This window comes from Acomys minous (genome assembly GCF_964271855.1).
Source record: "Acomys minous genome assembly, chromosome: 2".
Lineage (NCBI taxonomy): Eukaryota > Metazoa > Chordata > Mammalia > Rodentia > Muridae > Acomys > Acomys minous.
In genome coordinates, this window is record NC_140484.1 from 55,805,781 (window position 1) to 55,823,697 (window position 17,917).

Consider the following 17,917-nt stretch of genomic DNA (forward strand, 5'->3'; position numbering starts at 1 on the left):
CAGTAGTTTTGACTAAACACTAAGATTTTATAAATGTTTCTAAAATAAGTATTTTAAAACGAGACCTAATAAAGGCTCCAGTCTTGTGTTCGTGTTATCTGTCATCCCCTATGGGAAAATTCCTGTATGCAGTTAAACTGATTAACTTCGTTTAGTCTTAGTCTTACTTGGGTATTTGTTGCTGTGAAGAAACACCATCACCAAAAACAATTTGGGGAGGAAAGGGTTTGTTTGCTTATACAGCTTGTAGTCAGTCATCCAGGGAACTAAGGTTAGGAATCTAGAGGCAGGAACTGATACAGAGACCTTACTGACTTGCTCAGCCTTGTGCTTATAGCACACAGTCACCAGCACAGGAGTGGCACATGACAGTAAGTTGGGCCTTCCCACTTCAGTCATTGATAAAGAAAAATGTACCACTGGCTTGCCCATAGGCATATCTCATGAAGGCATTTTCTCAATTGAGAGTCCTTCCCAAATGACTCCAGTTGCCCCTTTTGTAATCTGAAAATAGGGAACTAATCCCAGCATGTCCAACAGGCAAGTCTTTGTCACCCTTTGCCATCCTTAACTCTTGTTTTGAGCAGCTTTCAGTTCTGTGAAATCCGTCATAAGCACAGTGCTACTCTGTGGGCCTGCAACAACACCATGTGCCTCACGGACACCTGGATGGAACCATCACTGCTTCTATAGCAGCAGCACCAAGCTTCACCAAGCAGGGTGCTTATCAGCTTGGTATTGGGGCTACATCATGGTTCTGGAAATTTAAGTTGTTTTTCTGTTTCCTTTGCAGTTTGAAGAAGGTGAGGAGGGCGAAGAAGAGGTAAGAAAGAAGTCATGCATTGTTGTCACCCCAACCTGTGTGGCTTTGACTTCTCTACTTGAAGTTAGGAAGTTAAAATACCTTGGCTCTGGTTTCAGTTGCCATTTTGAACCATTTGGTTTTGGTGCCCATAGGTTTTGACCCTGTAATTGTTTATAAAAATGTATCTTAGTAACCACTTAATAAGGAATGCCTAATTTTTTTGAAGTGTTTCACAATTATCTGTGAAAACAAAGAGATACAGAGAGTAATTATTAGTGACTGGTCTTAATACAGGGCTCTGCTATGATTTGCTTATGAAAGGCAGACACGGCCGGGCGTGGTGGTGCACGCCTTTAATCCCAGCACTCGGGAGGCAGAGGTAGGTGGACCGCTGCGAGTTCGAGGGCAGCAAAAAAACAAAAACAAAATAACAACAAAAGAAAGAAAGGCAGACACCATAGGAAGCTGAGCTTCTGGATCAGTCTGTTTTGTTTCCCCACCCCCTGAGATGGGGTTTCTCTTGTAGTCCTGACTGTCCTGGACTCATTTTGGCTGGTCTCAGAACTCACAGAGATCCACCTGCCTCTGCCTCCCAAGTGCTGGGATCAAAGGTGTGCGCCACCACACCCAGCACTTTGCTTCATTTTTGTTTTTTCAAGAGACAGAGTTTCTCTGTGTAACAGCTCTGGCTGTCTTGGAACTCACTCTGTAGTCCAGGCTGGCTTCGAACTCACAGAGATCTGCCTCTGCCTCCCAAGTGCTGGATTTAAAGGTGCGCACCACCACCTCCTGTCTTTTCTTCATTTTTAAATAAATACTTTTTTAAGATTTAAAGGTTTTGTTTTTGTTTTAGTTCATGCACATTGTGTGCTGGCTCCTCTGCCGTATCAGGTCTGAAGCAGGTGTTTGCGGTAGCTATAAGCTGCATGTCATAGGTGCTAGGAACTAAATTCAGTCCTCTGCAAGGGCTGTGTGCTCCTAAGCACTGAGAGTGTCTCTAGCCCTGGTTTTGTTTGTAAGAATTAGCTTGTGTTAGCTGTACAGAGTAAGCTGTGTGTCACTTTCTATGTGTTTAGGTGTTGCCCTTTGGTCATCACGCTTTACTTTTGTCTCCTTTTAATACAGGAATTGGAAGGTGATGAGGAGGGAGAAGATGAGGATGATGCTGATATTGTCCCCAAGGTTAGTTATTTGGGGGTTCCTGAGCCTACCAATACTGTACAGTGGGGCTTTTGAAGCTGTTCCCCACTTTGAGGCAGTGATGCTTAGAATACACGTCAGAAAAATCCACAGTTGAGGAAAGGCAGTTCATGTGCCCAGAACATTAGGTGTAAGATTCAACTAGGTGCTGCGCAGCTCTCTGTAGACTTGAGCATGTGTGGCTCCCAGCTCTTCCTTAAAGGAGTGCTATAACAAGAAGCAGCCTTGTGCATCTCCAGATGACCTGATACGGATTGTGAGCTGTAATAAAGAACATCAGACTGTGGTTAGAATTTCACATCCATACTACCTGAGAATCAGAAGTGTCCTAGCTATTGTATGTACGTGCACATATGATGGGGATAGGACAGGACCTGCTTTACCAATTTTACCTGTAAGTTCAGGGTTTTTTTTCTGGCCTCAGGAATTAAGTTAGGGTGCTATGACACCTGGTGACAGGATGCCCTGAGGGACTCTAGCATAGCCATGCTCCGTGTTTGATGGTGTGTAGGGTCTATTGGAGTGGACCCCTGCCTGGTGTCCCTGTACTCTGTCTCTGACTGGCTAATGTCTGCCTGTTGTCCTTGTTTTCCCTGTGTGGAGTGTGTTGCTAAAAGCTGCCGTTGCAGTGACTTGGTGCTGTGGCTACTGTGGTGCTTGGAATGCATGCACACACTGGGAAGTTCCTGGAAAGAAAAATGGGAGATGGGCTGCTGTCACAGTCACAAATGCCACTGTCCTCTAAGGGTCACTCTTGGGTCACGGAGACTGTACTAAGTGGTGAGCCTTGGGGTTTTGGCTGTTTGTGCCCTGTGGGCACTGGATGGACACATGGTCAGAGTGCAGTTGGCAGGGATCAGGGCAGCTTGTCTTGTGCACATTCCAACTTGGTGCAACTTGGCCTCTGTGCTGTGCTTGTCTCACTTAGCCTCCATTGGATCCTTCTACTACCATTTCTTCCTATTGTTTTCCCTTTGTCACCCTGCAGAGCCTTCTGTCTCCTCTCATGTCCCTGTTTTTGAAGAGTTTCTCATCTATGTTATCATGTGATTAGTAAAAATCCCTGCAGACACCTCGTCTTTTGCATTGTCTAGGGGTGGAGAGATGCTACAGGAGTAGTGTAGGCAAAGGGGCACAGTGGAGAGGTACTGTTGCAGGCAGTCCAACGGGCGGTCCTGCTGTCCTTGGGTTAAGATGTGATGGTTCTGTGGCTTTATGTGCACTCTACAAAGTGAAGGGTAACTGGAATCTGCACACAGCAGTGCACAGAGTGTTGTCTGGGAGTTGTTTGCTGTAAGTGGGAATGAGGTTCTGACCTTGGGAAGGCGTGCAGCTCTGCTGTGCTAAAGCGACTTCTACTCTTACTGGAAGCCTTTGGTATCAGGAGAATGTGGCTGTTGCCTCCTGTATAATTTTGTGCATTTCATTTTCTTTCATGCTGACAGTTCCTTTCAATTTTTTCCCCATTTAGGTGTAATTTTTGTGTTAATCATTCATGCGTTTCTAGGTAAGGTGGAATCTGTTCATACCTAACTTCAAATACTGTCTGTACTTGATTCGTTGTGTTGCTTTGACTTCTGGGACACAGAAGGGTGCAGTACATCACATTGTATAGGAGCTAAGGCTGCCTCGGGCCTTGTGAGCAGCACTTGTATAAGGCTCCACAGCTAATGGCATTTGTAAAACCAGAAGAACAGTGAGGCTTAGCTCCTGCTTTCAGGGCCTGGTGTTTTTTGCTAACTGGGCAATGAGCTGTATTTTGGGAGCATTGTCACTGGTGACAGAACAAGAGATTTTGGGAGTCAACAGCTGACAGAATGACCACAGGAGCTATCCTGGACACATAGCCATGTTGGCTACACTGCAATAAGCTCATATATTCTGTGACTGTAGTCACTGGATTTGTCTAGGTGTCTGCTGAAGGTTTATATACACTGTACCAGGCATTGTGCAGACCAGTGAGTGAACCGAAAAGATGAGGTCAGGTGGGCTGGTCTCCCTGCCAGTGTGGGCGCCTTAAAGCCCAACCCCAAGGTTGGTTTGGAAGATAACAGAGCCAGTTGAGGACATATGTGGGGCACCTTGTTTCCCTGTAGGCAACTAGTAACAAGGGGAGGCCCTTGCCAGTGACAAGGCCTTTCCTGTGGGGTGCTCACAGCTTTTGTACATACCTAATGCCATAGGAGAAGAAAGGCAAGACAGAGTGGGAGACACCACAAGGAACTCACAGTCCCCTCCCATGGATAGGCTCCTGCCTTTTTTATATGAAGAAAACAGTTTAGAAGGAATTGCCCAGAATGATAGCGCAGTCCTACAGAACCTTGGCCTATTGTCTTTTCGTGGGCTCGCTCTGGGGCCTTCTTCACTCTAGCATTATGTACAGTTGACTGTCAATGTTAAAGGATCCCTCTTTATCAAAGCCATAATAGCAGCAAACTGGGGGGTTATGTTCACCTGCAGGGAGCTTTGGCATGAGCCTTGCTCTCTAGTACAGCTGATATAGTGGAGTGGAAGTGGCCTCAGCTCCACCTTTCTCATGTCTGCTGTGCTCTTGACAACCCCACCTTATGTAGTCCTGTGGTGGGCAAGGTATTGGCTGACTTGTGGATTTTAAGTGCTAGCACTGAGTGGCCAAATTGTCATTGAGATATGTGATATAGCAGATGCTACAGTTCAATTGCAGTTTAGTTTCTGACTGTGTCACAGAACAAAGCCAGCAGTGTCCCATTTGGAAAATCCCCTTTAAGAACTTGTTACCCCAGCAGGAGCTAGGATAGAAATGGGATCCGGAGCTTGATATCTATCCCTGGGTAAACTGCTGCCTCATTCCTCTGCCTTGCTGATGGCCTCTTCTGCCATCTTAGTAGATTGTGTTCATCGGCAGCTTCATCACCTAAATTTCTGTGGTCTGTGTTTTGGATTTTACATCCTTGGTTTTGGTTTTATTGAAGTCAGAAATACTACATTCTTGTGATCAAAATGCCACTTCATTTAGTAGCAGGATAAAGTGCAGGATGCCTGTGTTCTGAGGCAGTGGTGGGGAGGTACCTACATCTTGCCCACCTGCAGTGCCTTTATTTCCCTCTGTGCTGGTAGACCCCAGTTTCACCCCAACCCCTAGAGCTCACACTCCTTCCCCTGTGTGCATCGCTTGCCTTCCTCTTTTCCTGTCCCTGCTGTACTCGCTTGGGACACCCCACCTCCTTGTTGTTCTCTAGGTCAGTAGGTTAGTGACCTTAGCCTCCGTGTTGACTACCTTGACAGCTCTTGCTTGATTGGCATCTGTATTGGGCTTCTCTAGAGAAACAACTGATAGATTGAATCTCTCCATTATAAATGGAATCTTCTAGTGGCTCACAGTCTGTGATTCAACTGCACTAACAATGGCTGCCTCCCAATGCAAAGTTCATACATCGGATCCTTGTTCAGACACAGGCTGCATGCCTCAGGTGGTCTTGTGTATATGTCAGAATCCCAAAGAAACAGGCTCTAATGCTAGTGAAGGAATGAGCTTGCTGGAGAGTGAGGGCAAGCAGGCAAAGAGCAAAAGCTTCCTTCTTCCACATCCTTTGCATAAGCGTCTAGAAATGGTCAGACTGACAACTGAGAATAGCATAGCATCTCTGGCCTTTGTTGACTTACAAGGCCCCTGAGACTCAGGTAGAGATGAGAGCCCCAACCTGGAGGAGGCTCAGTATATCACTGTTTTCTTCTCATTACAATTAGAGTTTGGGGGCTAGAGAGATGGTTTAGTGGTTAAGAGCACTGGCTGCTTTTGCAGAGTTCCTGGGTTCAGTTCCCAACACACTCACAGTAGCTCACAATCATCTGTAATTCCAGTTATAGGGGATCTGATGCTAACCCTCACACAGGCCTACACACACATTAATTTTTTTTTTATTGAAAAAATGTAGAGGTCACACCAAGTCGAGGTTCCCCCCTTTTGTGTGTTTTTGCCCTTGAAGTGTGGTGTCACAAGTTTCAAGGTGCTTCTGATGTTATCCCACACGTTCCTACAATGCAGGCTTTTCTTAGACTCCCATAGCCAATCAGTCAGAATTGCTTTTTGTTTTTTGTTTTTCTTGGGGGGGGTGGTGTTGTTTTGTTGGGTTCATTTGTTTATTTTTAAGACAGGATTTCTCTGTGTAGCCTTGGCTGGTCTGGTCTCACTTTGTAGGCCAGGCTGGCCTTGAGCTCAGATTTTGCCTGCCTCTGCCTCCTGAGTGCTGGGATTATAGGCATGCACACCACGCCCAGCACTTTTGAATAAATTTGTTTTATTGGGGCTGGAGAGATGGCTCATCTTAAGAGCATAGGCTGCTTTCCCAGAGTTTTGGTTCTCAGCATCCCCATGGCAGCTCACAGCTGTCTATGACTCTAGTTCCAAGCAATCTGACCACCACCTCTAATGACTTTGTTGGCATTAGGAACATACATGGTATGCAGGCAAAGGCAAACACATGTGCACATAATAAGAGTACACCTTTAATTCTAGCACTTGAGAGGCAAAGGCAGTCAGATCTGAGTTCAAGGCCACACTGGTCTACATAGTTCCAGAATAGCCAGGATTCCATAGTAAGACCCTGTCTCAAAACAAAAAAGTGGCCGTGCCCTCTACCCCCACCCCTCACCCCAGGCACTTGAGAGACTGATGCAGTCTGATCTCTGTGAGTTCAAGGTCAGCTAAGGCTACATACACAGTAAGTCCTTGTGTAAAAATAATTGATTTTTGATGTGATATTGAGGATCAAGACCAGGACTCTGGGCATGCCAGGCAAGTGCTCCGTTGCCTAGCTGGGTCACTAGCCCTTGTTACTTGGAAACATGATGAGGTGAGCCTTGAACGTGCATTTCTTTGCCTCAGCTTGGAATTACTTGTTACACCTCTAGGCTCCACAGTCAGAGATTTTTAGTTGTAGCTCCCAGGGATTCTGGGCAACATATGAGATGAGTCTTAGCTCTGAAGTGATACTGAGTTTCTTGTCTGTCCTCAGGCTTTCATTGGTCTCCATACAAAGCTCTGAGGTCTTGAATGTGTTTTAAAGGCACCAGGTTTGTGTGTTAGGTTAGATTGACGTCACCTTGGTCCTCAGACAGGTGTGATCTAAACTTCTGCTTGTTAGCTGATGGATGTGGCTCTTCATAGAGGATGGCCTCTGGCCATTTGCTCCTGCACCATGAGCCACTGGAGTTGAGTCTGGGTATTAGTGGGGAAAAACCAGCCTTCCCTGCATAAATATGCCCTGAGAGAGAGAGGAGGTTGCTGGCAGAGGCAGGTGTGATCTGTACCAGCAGCAAGGCCTTTTATGTGTCTAGTTCTTTTCTGTGGCCCCAGGAGATCTCTGCCTAGCACATTCTCAGTTAGACTTGACATTAGAACAGGAAAGCAAGCCCCTGGGACTCTTCTCTGGGGAGCGGGCTTGTTTCCATGCCAGCTCTTACAGACTGTTTGCAGGAGCCATCTTTTGGTAAGAAGGAACAAACTCATTGAATCATGGTTCTTGTGGGATGGGGAAGCTTGATGAGTGATACTGGTTTTATTTTCTTCAAATCATGTATTCTCCTTGCAGAAAGAACCCAGCCAACCAGCGGAGTGCAAGCAGCAGTGAGAAGCAGCAACCCTGTGGGGCTGCCTTGTGGACGGCTATCAGGACCCCAGGCCGCAGGCAGGGCCTCAGTCCCTGCCAAAGCAGAATTTTGTTGACAGTGCTGTGACATCTAACCATTTCCAAGTGCATGATTCCTCTCCCCCTTCCCTTCTTACTTTGCTTAACTTGTACAGTGGAGACTGGGCTGCAGCTGAGAATAGGAGATTTAGTTGTAGCACCTGCAGCCTTAGTCCCTGAAGACCATGTGGCCTGGGCTGGGCTGGGATTGTGCCTGGGCTTGGCAGAGCCTGGTGATCTTGTGCACGAAGCCCTCCCCTACTGAAGAGGTCCCATGGTTTCCAGCTACTGAACTGTGTGGGAAGCTGCTGCAGCTGCTGTGCCCTAGTCATCTCCCAAGCACTGTAGAGGAGGCTGTGCTCGCCTTTAGAGCATTTTTTTTTCCTTGCGTTTTGGTTTTAGGGGTGGGTGGGTTGTGGCGCACACCTCTGAGGCCAGAGCTGTCGGGTTCACCCTTGTACTTATTTATTCACTCGTGCTTGGGGGCTTTGAACTTCACTGTCCTCCTCCCACTTAGGAGACCACGTTGCTGACTTGATCTGGAGGATGTGACATCAAGTGGAGTGAGGCCTGTGGAGGAAGCCCTGTTGCTTCCTGCCACCAGCTGTGCTGTGCCATGCAGACCATATGTTATTGTCGCTGCTGGAGGGTGCCTGGTTGTAGCCAAGGTGCAAAAGTCCTCCCTCCCTAGGAATCTCTGGCCTGTAGAGCACAGCTTCAGCTTGCACTGTGCATACCAGGCCCACACCTGGGTTTGGTGACCAGTTGGTGTGCGGGGTATCCGAGTGTGTGGTTGGGGTCTCTGGCAGCCAGGACAGCCGTGTCCACGGTGACCAGCCATGTAGAGTGTGCTCAGCCTTACCCGGTAACACATTTGTAACTGAATACGGTGTTTTCAATTTGTACAGAATAGTTAGAATATTCTATTAAAGTTGTGAAACACAAAGTGAGCACTGTGTTTTTGACAGCCCACCTGCTGCCCTTCCTGACTGCCCACGGTTGTCCATGCTCTGTTGGACTGAACTCCTGAGCGGCTGGATCAAAGACTCCAGTCTGCAGACTTCACATATAGATGATGAGACTGTGAAAGCTCATTCTTAGGGAGCTGTTTGCCCAGGCCGGACCAAGCATGGTGGTGCACAACTTTATTCCCAGTACTTAATAGGAGGCAGAGGCAGGTGGAATCTGAGTTCAAGACCAGCCTGGTGTACAAAGTGTGTCCAAGACAGCCAAGGCTACACAGAGAAACCCTGTGTGTGTTTGGGGTGGGGGGTGGGGCCTGTTTGACTGTGGGACCCTGGGAACATTTTGCTACTGTGGAAAGGTCTTAGGAAAGCCCCCCCCCCAGTGGGGGCCTTGAGAGATGGTTTAGCAATTAGGAGCACTGGCTCCTCTTCCAGAGAAAGTTCAATCATAGAACCCACATCATGGCTAAAAACCATTGTAACTTCTAGGGAACCCATCGCCCTCTTCTGGCCTCTGGGCACTGTATGCATATAGTGCACAGATCTACATGGAGGCAGGCACACCGACACAGTAAGAAATGAAGAAAACACCTCTGGCTCTGGGGCTGTGCCTTATGGATGTTGATCCAGGAGAGATGTATATTTCACAAGGAATTAATGAGTGTGGTTGGGGAGGGGTGGCTGTGAACTTTTAGACCTGGCTTGCCTCCAACATCAACACCCTTCCTGCCTTAGCCTCCCACTTGCTGGAAGGTCAGCCTAGTGGCTTGTTCTGGCTGAACTTAGTGAGGGAAGAGCTCCTCCATGGAATGCCTCCCTCACAGGGTCCAAGTTTGCTACAGAAGTGGCTTGCTCTTGCCCCCAAGTCCATTGTCCTTGGCCTGCCTTCACAGCTGCCCTGTCCCATGCCACTTGAGAGCCAAAGGACAAGGTGGTAGGAGAAATCAGGCTTGGAGGTGGGTATACATTAGGTTCTTTGACAACGGTGTACCCCAGGGAATCCTGACTCCTGTGGTCACAACCCTGCGCGCTGCACCTTACTCCCAGCCTAGCGTGACAGGGGCCAACTGAGCAACGGCCACTTACAGATTCTCTCCTTCTGAGCCAGTTAAGTTAATTTATAAACATGCATTTCACAAATTATTAAAAGATCAGGTAACTTCACAAAATGATGTCCTTGTGTAATTTTCAAGTGCATCATTAGCCTGACAACCCAGCTGGCATCACAGCTGCACACAAGGCTTTCTGAGCTGGCCTTGCCTCTGGCTCCTAATTTACCACCCATGGGCAACAGGCCTCAGCAAAGGTGAGTCGGCAAGGGCCACCAGCAGTGTGTGTAGTGATTCACACCAGTGTCTGCACCTAAATGAGTGAGGTGAGTGTCCTTAGCCGACACCTAGCAGGTCAAAAGTGCAATAGTGCCCAGTGGCAGACTTTCCAGAGATGAGCCATGACAGTGCCACCCTTGGTTTAGAGGACACAGGAAGAGAACAGCTTTTTGTGGGGATGGAGGGAGTGACCCAGAATAGAGATGGGTTTCTTTTCTGGGCATGAAATGTTCAGGGACCCACTTACTTGGGACTGGATCATGAAGCTGGGCTGCCTGTGCTCAGAGGTTCCGTGTTGGGCTTGCCCTTTAGGGTCACAGGATGTGTAAGGTGGCCCCTCCATAGTATGGATCCCAAATCCCTGACTAGCCACTGTTGGGTGCTCAGAGACCCCAAGGAACTTGTCATCACTAACCCACCCAGTAGATTTGGGGCAGCAGACAGATTTGCTCATAAGCTTTGGGCCCCCATGCTACAGGCACCTGAGTGTCATTGAAGTATTCCAGTGATAGCTAAGCAGCCTCAAATACCTTCTAGATTGCTCCTGCGCAGCCTCAACTTTACCCTGGCTACTGGGGTCAGGCCAGAGCCAGAACCCTGACAGCGGCAGTGGCTTCATCTGTGGTGGAGCCTATGCCATGGAAGGGTGAGATGGCATTCAACCACAGGTGGCCACTGAGATCCCAGGCTACGGGATGCTGTGTTGCCTAGTTGGTTTCCCTCATCTACTGAACTGTCTAACCCTAGTTCCTTCCTGGGTGGAGTTAGATGTTGCTATGCTGCCATGGTCTGCACCCTCTTGATGAGGGTTAAGTAGGAATACTGTGGAGGAGCTCTGGCTTCCCCAGTTGGGTCTACCTGCAATACCTGCCCCCAAATTGGCTATTCAGTCCTGGCTCAGTGCTATCTCCATATCGAGCCTGCTGGAGACCTTGTCCTGCAGGGAGCCCCGTTAGTGGGGCTGCCATCAGAACAGTGTCCAGCAGTGACCCAGGCTGCCGATCGGCTACCTACACAACTTGAATGAGGCTCTTGGTCCAGGCTTGCTCAAAGCCAGTGGTGACTTTCCAGGCTTTACCCTGCAGGCAGAACCCACACAGTCTTCTACCCCAGACTGGCCTGGCCCTACCCACTAGCTGGCACTGGCCTGACAGTGTTTCAGAGCCCTAGGGCTCACATGGCCTGCTTTCCTGTGTATGTGGAATCACTTTTTCAAACATGGACCTTGAAGTCCTGACAGGAAGTCACTGCCCAGGGCACACAGGCCACCAACCTAGAGATAGTTCTTGGTCTCCAGGGGCTGCAGAATGAGGCCTGGGAACACCTGCCAAGTCCACGTCACTTTTATGTGCCTGGGTGGAGCTTCTGTGCCATACAGGTGCCTGGCCATGCTGACTCATCTCACACGTGGAGGCAGGATGTGGTTCCCTGGGGCAGATCACACTCTCCCTGTGGGCCCCTCAAGAACTCCAGTGTCAGCTAACTCAGTCCCCAGGACTCCATTCAGTGTCTTAAGCCCTGCCCCTGCCCACAACAACCCTCCCAGTCTAACACTGGATGACACAGTCAGCTTCTGCCCTCAGCAGGGTGACACCAGGAAACCTGAGGACACCTTTGGGTCTCAACCTGCTCAAGTTCTGACTGAACTGGCACTCCCCCACCCCCCTCCACCTCAGACCTTGAATAAGGATTCATCTGGGGATCAGAGAGCAGGTGGCTTCTGTGCCTGTTAACATGCTGAGATTCAAACCCTACCCCACTGGCCAGCCATTCCCAAGCTCTGCTGTGATGTCGGGGAGGGGTGCAAACCCTTGCCAGAGGTGAGGGTGGGGTGGGGGTGTCATTCACCTCTGAGAGTGGAGCTAGGGGCAGCGAGGAGCTCCAACTCAATGGCCAGGCCCATTCTGTATAGAGTGGGACATAGGACAGGTGCTCTCAAATTGGCCCCTAGTTATGTAGAGGTGGGCAAAAGGGTCTTTGCATATGTAATCAGGTAAGGAGGGGGGGGATGACCCTGGGCCAGCAGGTGGGCTCTCAGCCTGCCTTTTGCTGAAACCTAGTGGCCTGCTGTGCTCACTGCCCCTCCCCTGTGGCCCCTCCCCTTCCCGCCCCTGCCTGGCACACCTCAGGACAGAGACAGCCAAGAGCTGGATGCCAGGGCCATCTAACACCTTGACATCCCAGTGCTTCGCTGCCAACACACAGGTTATGTACATGTGCCTCAGGCCTGGCCCTGGCCCTGGCAGCACTTCTATCAGACTCCTCACCAATATCTGAAGAGCACCAGGGAGCCTCTGGCCATGTCCTAGAGTGCAAGTGCCCATTCCTGTCACGTCTACAGCTCCCCAGGCCTGAAGAGAGTGGCCCTGGAAAACACTGCTAGCTGCTACATCTGCATGTCCCTGGGGGTGGTCACCCAGACTGCCCTTAGACCTGCTGGTCACATGACTCCCCAGTGTGGGAGCTTGAAACACACAGTTCTACAAATGTGCTTTGCTCCCTGGAGACCAGAGAGTTTTTCCTTCTGTTCCCAACCCTAGGGGCTCCCAGTATCCTTAGGTAGTGTCCTGTCACTGTTGTCTGCCCTCAGTCGTCACTGCCCTCTTCCTTTCCATGTGTCTTAGAGGACAGTAGGGATGGTATTTCTGGCCACCTGGAAAACACATCTTTTAGCCAATAAGGGCCACCACTCAGCCAGGGAACACCCCATATATATCAGGTGAGAGAGGAACTGAAGTGCCCACAGAGATCCCAGTTTGGGAACTCTCAAATAGTTAAAAGTGAGATGGTGTCTGCTGGCATAGGGCTGCCCCCTGGACCCCTCAGCTCTCCTGCTTCCATCCTAAGTTCTGTTTGCTCCTTTGGCTCTTGGACCGGAGCCCCCGAGAGGGCAGGTCTCGTGAAGGTCTGCCTCTCTCTTCTGTCAGGCAGGTGGGTCCCCTCAGCTCCCAGGGGCCTGGATAGCACTGGCCTCATCCTCCCAGCCCTGCAGGCTCCATGTACCTGTGAATAAGCCCTGAGAATAGCAAGTCTGCCCCACCCTGGCAGTGTGGCTCAGTGCAACAAGGAGCTAAGTCTTGCTCTTTTTATTTTATTTTATTTTTCATTTTTCGAGACAGGGTTTCTCTGAGTAGCCTTGGCTGTCCTAGACTTGCTTTGTAGACCAGGCTGGCCTCGAACTCACAGAGATTTGCCTGCCTCTGCCTCCCGAGTGCTGGGATTAAAGAAGTGCGCCACCACTGCCCGGCGCTAAGTCTTGCTCTTGCCAAGCTGGCCCATGCTTTCAGCTGAGGAGTGGCTCAGAGGAGATTCTGTCTTTAGAACCATCTGAGTGCCTTGGCTGGTTCTGATAGACCTTTCCATGGGCTACTTTGCAGGACTGATGACCTCTGAACATGGCCTTGAGAAACTTAATCAAAGCAAGGTTGTTACAGTAGGTGGCGGTTGTTAACACCTAGGAGCCAGTACCTGCAGCTTCAGACTCCAGAAAATGGGAACCAGGGACAGAGAGGACAGCTCTGGGAGGCTGAGGCCAGGATGACAGCAAAGACCCAAAACCAACTGGGGCAGGTAGATCTGCCTCTGCCCCAGGCCTCTCGCTTTGCTTAGGCTGTAAGCTGGGGTAAGAGGGATTTAGGGCTGACCTAACTCATAGGTCTTAGACTAGGGGTATACAGGCCCAAGACAGGTGGTATCAGAGGCTGACTCGGGCTCCAGCTGTGCACTCCAGCACCTGCACTTGATGAGAGGCAAGCCTCAGACACCTTTGAAGGCAGGAGAGCAAGAGAGACATCCCCAGGCCTCCGTGAGTTCACAGTCTGCAGGAAGAGGATGGCATTCAGTCTTTGACACCCTGACATGCTCATGACACATGGTGGCATTCAGTCCCTGACATCTCGGCATATCTGTGATGCACCGCTTCCTCATGGGCTGGCTCCTTCACCAGGCTCGTTGGGCAAATGCCTATCAGGCTTGCCTTATCACCATGAGGAGGTGACCTCATTTAGGGAGTTTCAGAGAGGTACCTCGTTCCTCCGAGCTGAGCCAGAGCCTCACTCAGGTCAGCTCCAGTGCCAAGGGACCAGACAGCTGGACAGGGCAGATCGTTGGACAAAGCAGCAAGTGTCCAGCCGGAAGTTTTAGGACACATGATCCACTGTAGCCTGCCTGGGTGAGTAGACCCTTTGGCTCAGGCTGTGTCAATCCAGATACTGCCCCAATAAATATTTGTAAGCTTGGCCAGAAGGGACACTGACTGACGTGAGAGCCTTACCTAACCTAGCACCCTCCCCACACCAAGTTACAGGGATGTTTCCTGATTTCAGGTGCTGGGTGCAATAGAGCAAGGCTTTTTTTTTTAAAGTCACTTACCTATTTGTTTATTTAGTGTGTGTGTGTGTACATGTGGGAATCAGAGGACAATCTATGGGAATCAGTTTTCTCCTTTTACCATGTGGTTCCTAGGGACCCACAGGTTGTTGTCAGGTTTGATGGCAAATTCTTTAACTTCTTTAGCCATCTCACCAACACCCCTCCCCCCCCCCTTTTAAAAAAGATTATTTTTGCTAGGCATGGTAGCATGGCATACGCTCTAAATCTCAGCACTCCGAGACAGAGACAGGCAGGTCTCTGTGAATTCAAGGCCGGCTTGCTCTAGTAGCCAGCTCCATGCCAGCCAGGGCTGTACAATGGGACCTTGGCTCAAAATAAACAAATGGACTGGAGAGATGATTCTGTAGTTAAGAGCACTGGCTGCTCTTCTAGAGGACCTAGGTTGTATTCCCAGCACCCTCATGGCGGTTTACACAACTGTTTATAATTCTAATCCCAGGGCATCTGACATTCTCTTTTGGCTTCTATGGGTACTGCATGGGTGTGGCACACATATATACATGTAGGCTAAGAGCCCATACATATAAAATAAAAAATAAAGGTAAAAAAGAAAAAATTAATGTATGTGTATGTACATTCACGTGAATGGATGACACATGAATGCAGTACCTATGGTGGCCAGAAGAGGGCATCTGATCACCACTGGCGGTTGTAAACAGCCTGCTACGGGGATGTACTCTTGGTTCTCTGGATAGCGGCCAGTGAGTGCTCGTAACTGCTGTCTTATGAAATCTACGGACTGCTGTGTGACACTGGTTGAGTCACTTCACCTCTCTAAGTGCCTTCTCAGCACCTTGCAGTGTAATCATAGTGGAAAAGAGGGGGCCACAGCTTGAGCATGGAGCAGGGCCACGCTGGACTGACTCTCCTTGGGTGTCAGCTGACCTAGAGCCCAGGTGAAACATCCCTCTCGGGGGCACAGCCCAATCCACGCCAAGGTTTATCCTTGCAAGAAATTGAGGTTTGGTCTTTGTACTAGGGTTGCTCCTGTCACGAGCCTGAGTGACGTAATTCAGTCAGTAAAGTGCTTTTGTGGCATGCATGAGACATTGGGTTCAGTCACCAGTACTGCATATGAACAGGAGTGGTAGGTAGCATGCACCTGAAATCCTAGCACTTGACCACTAGAAGGAGAATGGAGGCTCAGCTGAAGGTTATGCTTCCTGAATTCCAGGCTAACCTGGGCTACATGAGACCCTGTTTCAGAAAAGGAGTACAGGACCTGAGGTATATCTCAGTAGTAGGGTAGAGCTCTTGTCTGGTGCACAAGGCCCAGAATTTCATGCCTAGAACAATTTAACTAATTAATTAACAAGTTAATTAATTAAATAAGAATGCTAAGGTTTTTAAAAATATTTATTTTGATTCTGTGCGTCTATGAATGCTTGTGTATATATGCACATTTGTTCAGTGCCTGAGAAGGCCAGAAGAAGGCGCTGTACCCCCTAGAACTGGAGTTAGAGATGGGTGTGAGCTACCGTGCAGATGTTGGGCACTGACCCTGGTTCCTCTGCAAAAGCCCTCTGTTCACTTAACCCTGAGCCATAGCTTCAGTCCTTAATTTAAAAGCTTATTTAAAAAAAAAAAATTATAGGGGCTGGAGAGACGGCTCAGTGGTTAAGAGCACTGACTGCTCTTCCAGAGGTGATGAATTCAATTCCCAGGAACCACATGGTGGCTCACAACCATCTATAATGGGATCTGACGCCCTCTTCTGGCCAGCAGGTGTACATTCAGGCAGAGCACTGCATACTTATCAATAAAAGGAAGGTGCTGGGGGCTGTAACTCAGTTAGTGGAGCACTTGCCTAGAATAGCCAAAGCCCTGGGTCTCATCTGCACTGTATAAAACCAGGAGTGGTCCTGCACCCCTGTAATACCAGTACTTGATGGGTGGGGCCAGGGGATCAAAGGTTTAGGCTTGTCCTCTGCTTATACAGCAAATTCAAGGCCAGCCTGGACTGCCTAAGACCCTGTCTCCACAATAAGGTTTGGGGTTCCTATGCCTCTCACCTGAGCTCTTGAGACAGCTCGAGTTCTCCCAATGCCTACCCCACTGGCCTTGGTTGGTTTGGGTTGGGGTTTTTTTGTTTGTTTTGTTTTTTGTTTTTCGAGACAGGGTTTCTCTGTGTTAGCCTTGGCTGTCCTGGACTCACTCTGTAGACCAGGCTGACCTCAAACCCACAGCGATCCACCTGCCTCTGCCTCCCAAATGCTGGGATTAAAGGCATGGGCCACCACGCCCGATTCGGTTTGGGTTTTTGTTGTTGTTGTTGTTTTGAGACAGGGTCTCTCTGTATAGCCCTGGCTGTCCCGGACTTGCTTTGTAGACCAGGCTAGCCTCAAACTCACAGAGATCTGCCTGCCTCTGCCTCCCGAGTGTTGAGGTTAAAGGCGCGCGCCGCCACTGCCCGGCTCCCACCAGCCTTGGAAACAGGCATCTCAGTCCCCTTACTTGGGGTACTCAGATGGCCTCTGAGGGTGGGGACAGAACCTTTCTGGCAGTATGACCCTGACACAACACTGCTCTTTCTTTGTACCTATGTGGGAGAGGTGTTGTTAAGAAAGTCTCAAAAAAAAAAAAAAACCAAAAAAACAAAAAACCCACTTATTAAAAAAGCCGGGCGTGGTGGCGCACGCCTTTGATCCCAGCACACGGGAGGCAGAGGCAGGCGGATTGCTGTGAGTTTGAGGCCAGCCTGGTCTACAAAGGGAGTACAGGACAGCCAAGGCTACACAGAGAAACCCTGTCTCAAAAAACCAAAAAAAAAAAAAAAAGAAAGAAAGAAAGAAAGTCTCTAGCTGGTGCCCCATATTTGACCACGTGCCTTGGATGGGGAGGCCTGGAGGCACTCAGAGGAAGGATAGCAGGCTACCAAGAAGAGACTTGCTACCCTATGAGCATATACAGGGGGAAGATGTCCCCCTCAGTCACAGTCATAGGGGAAGGGAGTAAGTGGAAAATAGGAGGGAGGGAGGAATGGGAGGATACAAGGGATGAGATAACAATTGAGATGTAATATGAATAAATTAATAAAAAGAAAAAAAGAAAGTCTCTCCCTATCTGGGAGCCCCGACATGCCAACTACGTTCTTGATGACTTGACCATCCTAGACCACAGGATGGCTGACAGCTGTCCAGTGACCAGCCAAGGGCACCTGTTAACAGAGGGTCTATCACTGTTGGTCAGCTCTACCCGTCTGGACACCAGCTCACCAGAAGCTTCCATATCCTACACCCAGTCCTGACCTTGTCATAGGGGCCTGGATTGTATGGACAGGAAGCCCCAAGGAGGATGACAGGCACAGGGCTTTCTGTGTCCCCTGCCCAGCCTTCCAGTTCCCTTCCGCACTTCCTTCCGCCACTGCAGGGCCCTGTGCCCTGGGCCCAGCCCAAACTTCTAAAGAGCAGCCGGGCTTCTCAGTGAGGAGAGGAGTTGGGTATCAGCCTCGGCCCTCTTTAAGTGCGCATCATCTTCCTCTGTCCTTGAGGGTCGTCCGGGCCCTCTGTCCCTTGCACTTACTTCTTCTCCAGTGACAAAGGTTAGAATATTCTGTCTGGA

General features: G+C 49.4%; 1 protein-coding gene across 3 annotated transcripts in view; it reads left to right on the top strand.

The window, feature by feature from the left end:
* Window positions 1–8,617, top strand: part of NAP1L4 (nucleosome assembly protein 1 like 4) — a 38,605-nt gene extending 29,988 nt beyond the window's left edge. For 2 of the 3 annotated variants that reach the window (XM_084770419.1, XM_084770418.1), the window contains exons 13-15: window positions 794–823; window positions 1,931–1,987; window positions 7,576–8,617. In XM_084770419.1, the coding sequence (XP_084626545.1) occupies window positions 794–823; window positions 1,931–1,987; window positions 7,576–7,614 (126 nt within the window). In that variant the 3' untranslated portion in view covers window positions 7,615–8,617. Of the gene's footprint in view, window positions 1–793; window positions 824–1,930; window positions 1,988–3,476; window positions 3,513–7,575 lie in introns of all 3 variants that reach the window. The other variant, XM_084770417.1, reaches the window with a different exon arrangement.
* The last annotated feature ends 9,300 nt before the right edge of the window (window positions 8,618–17,917 follow it).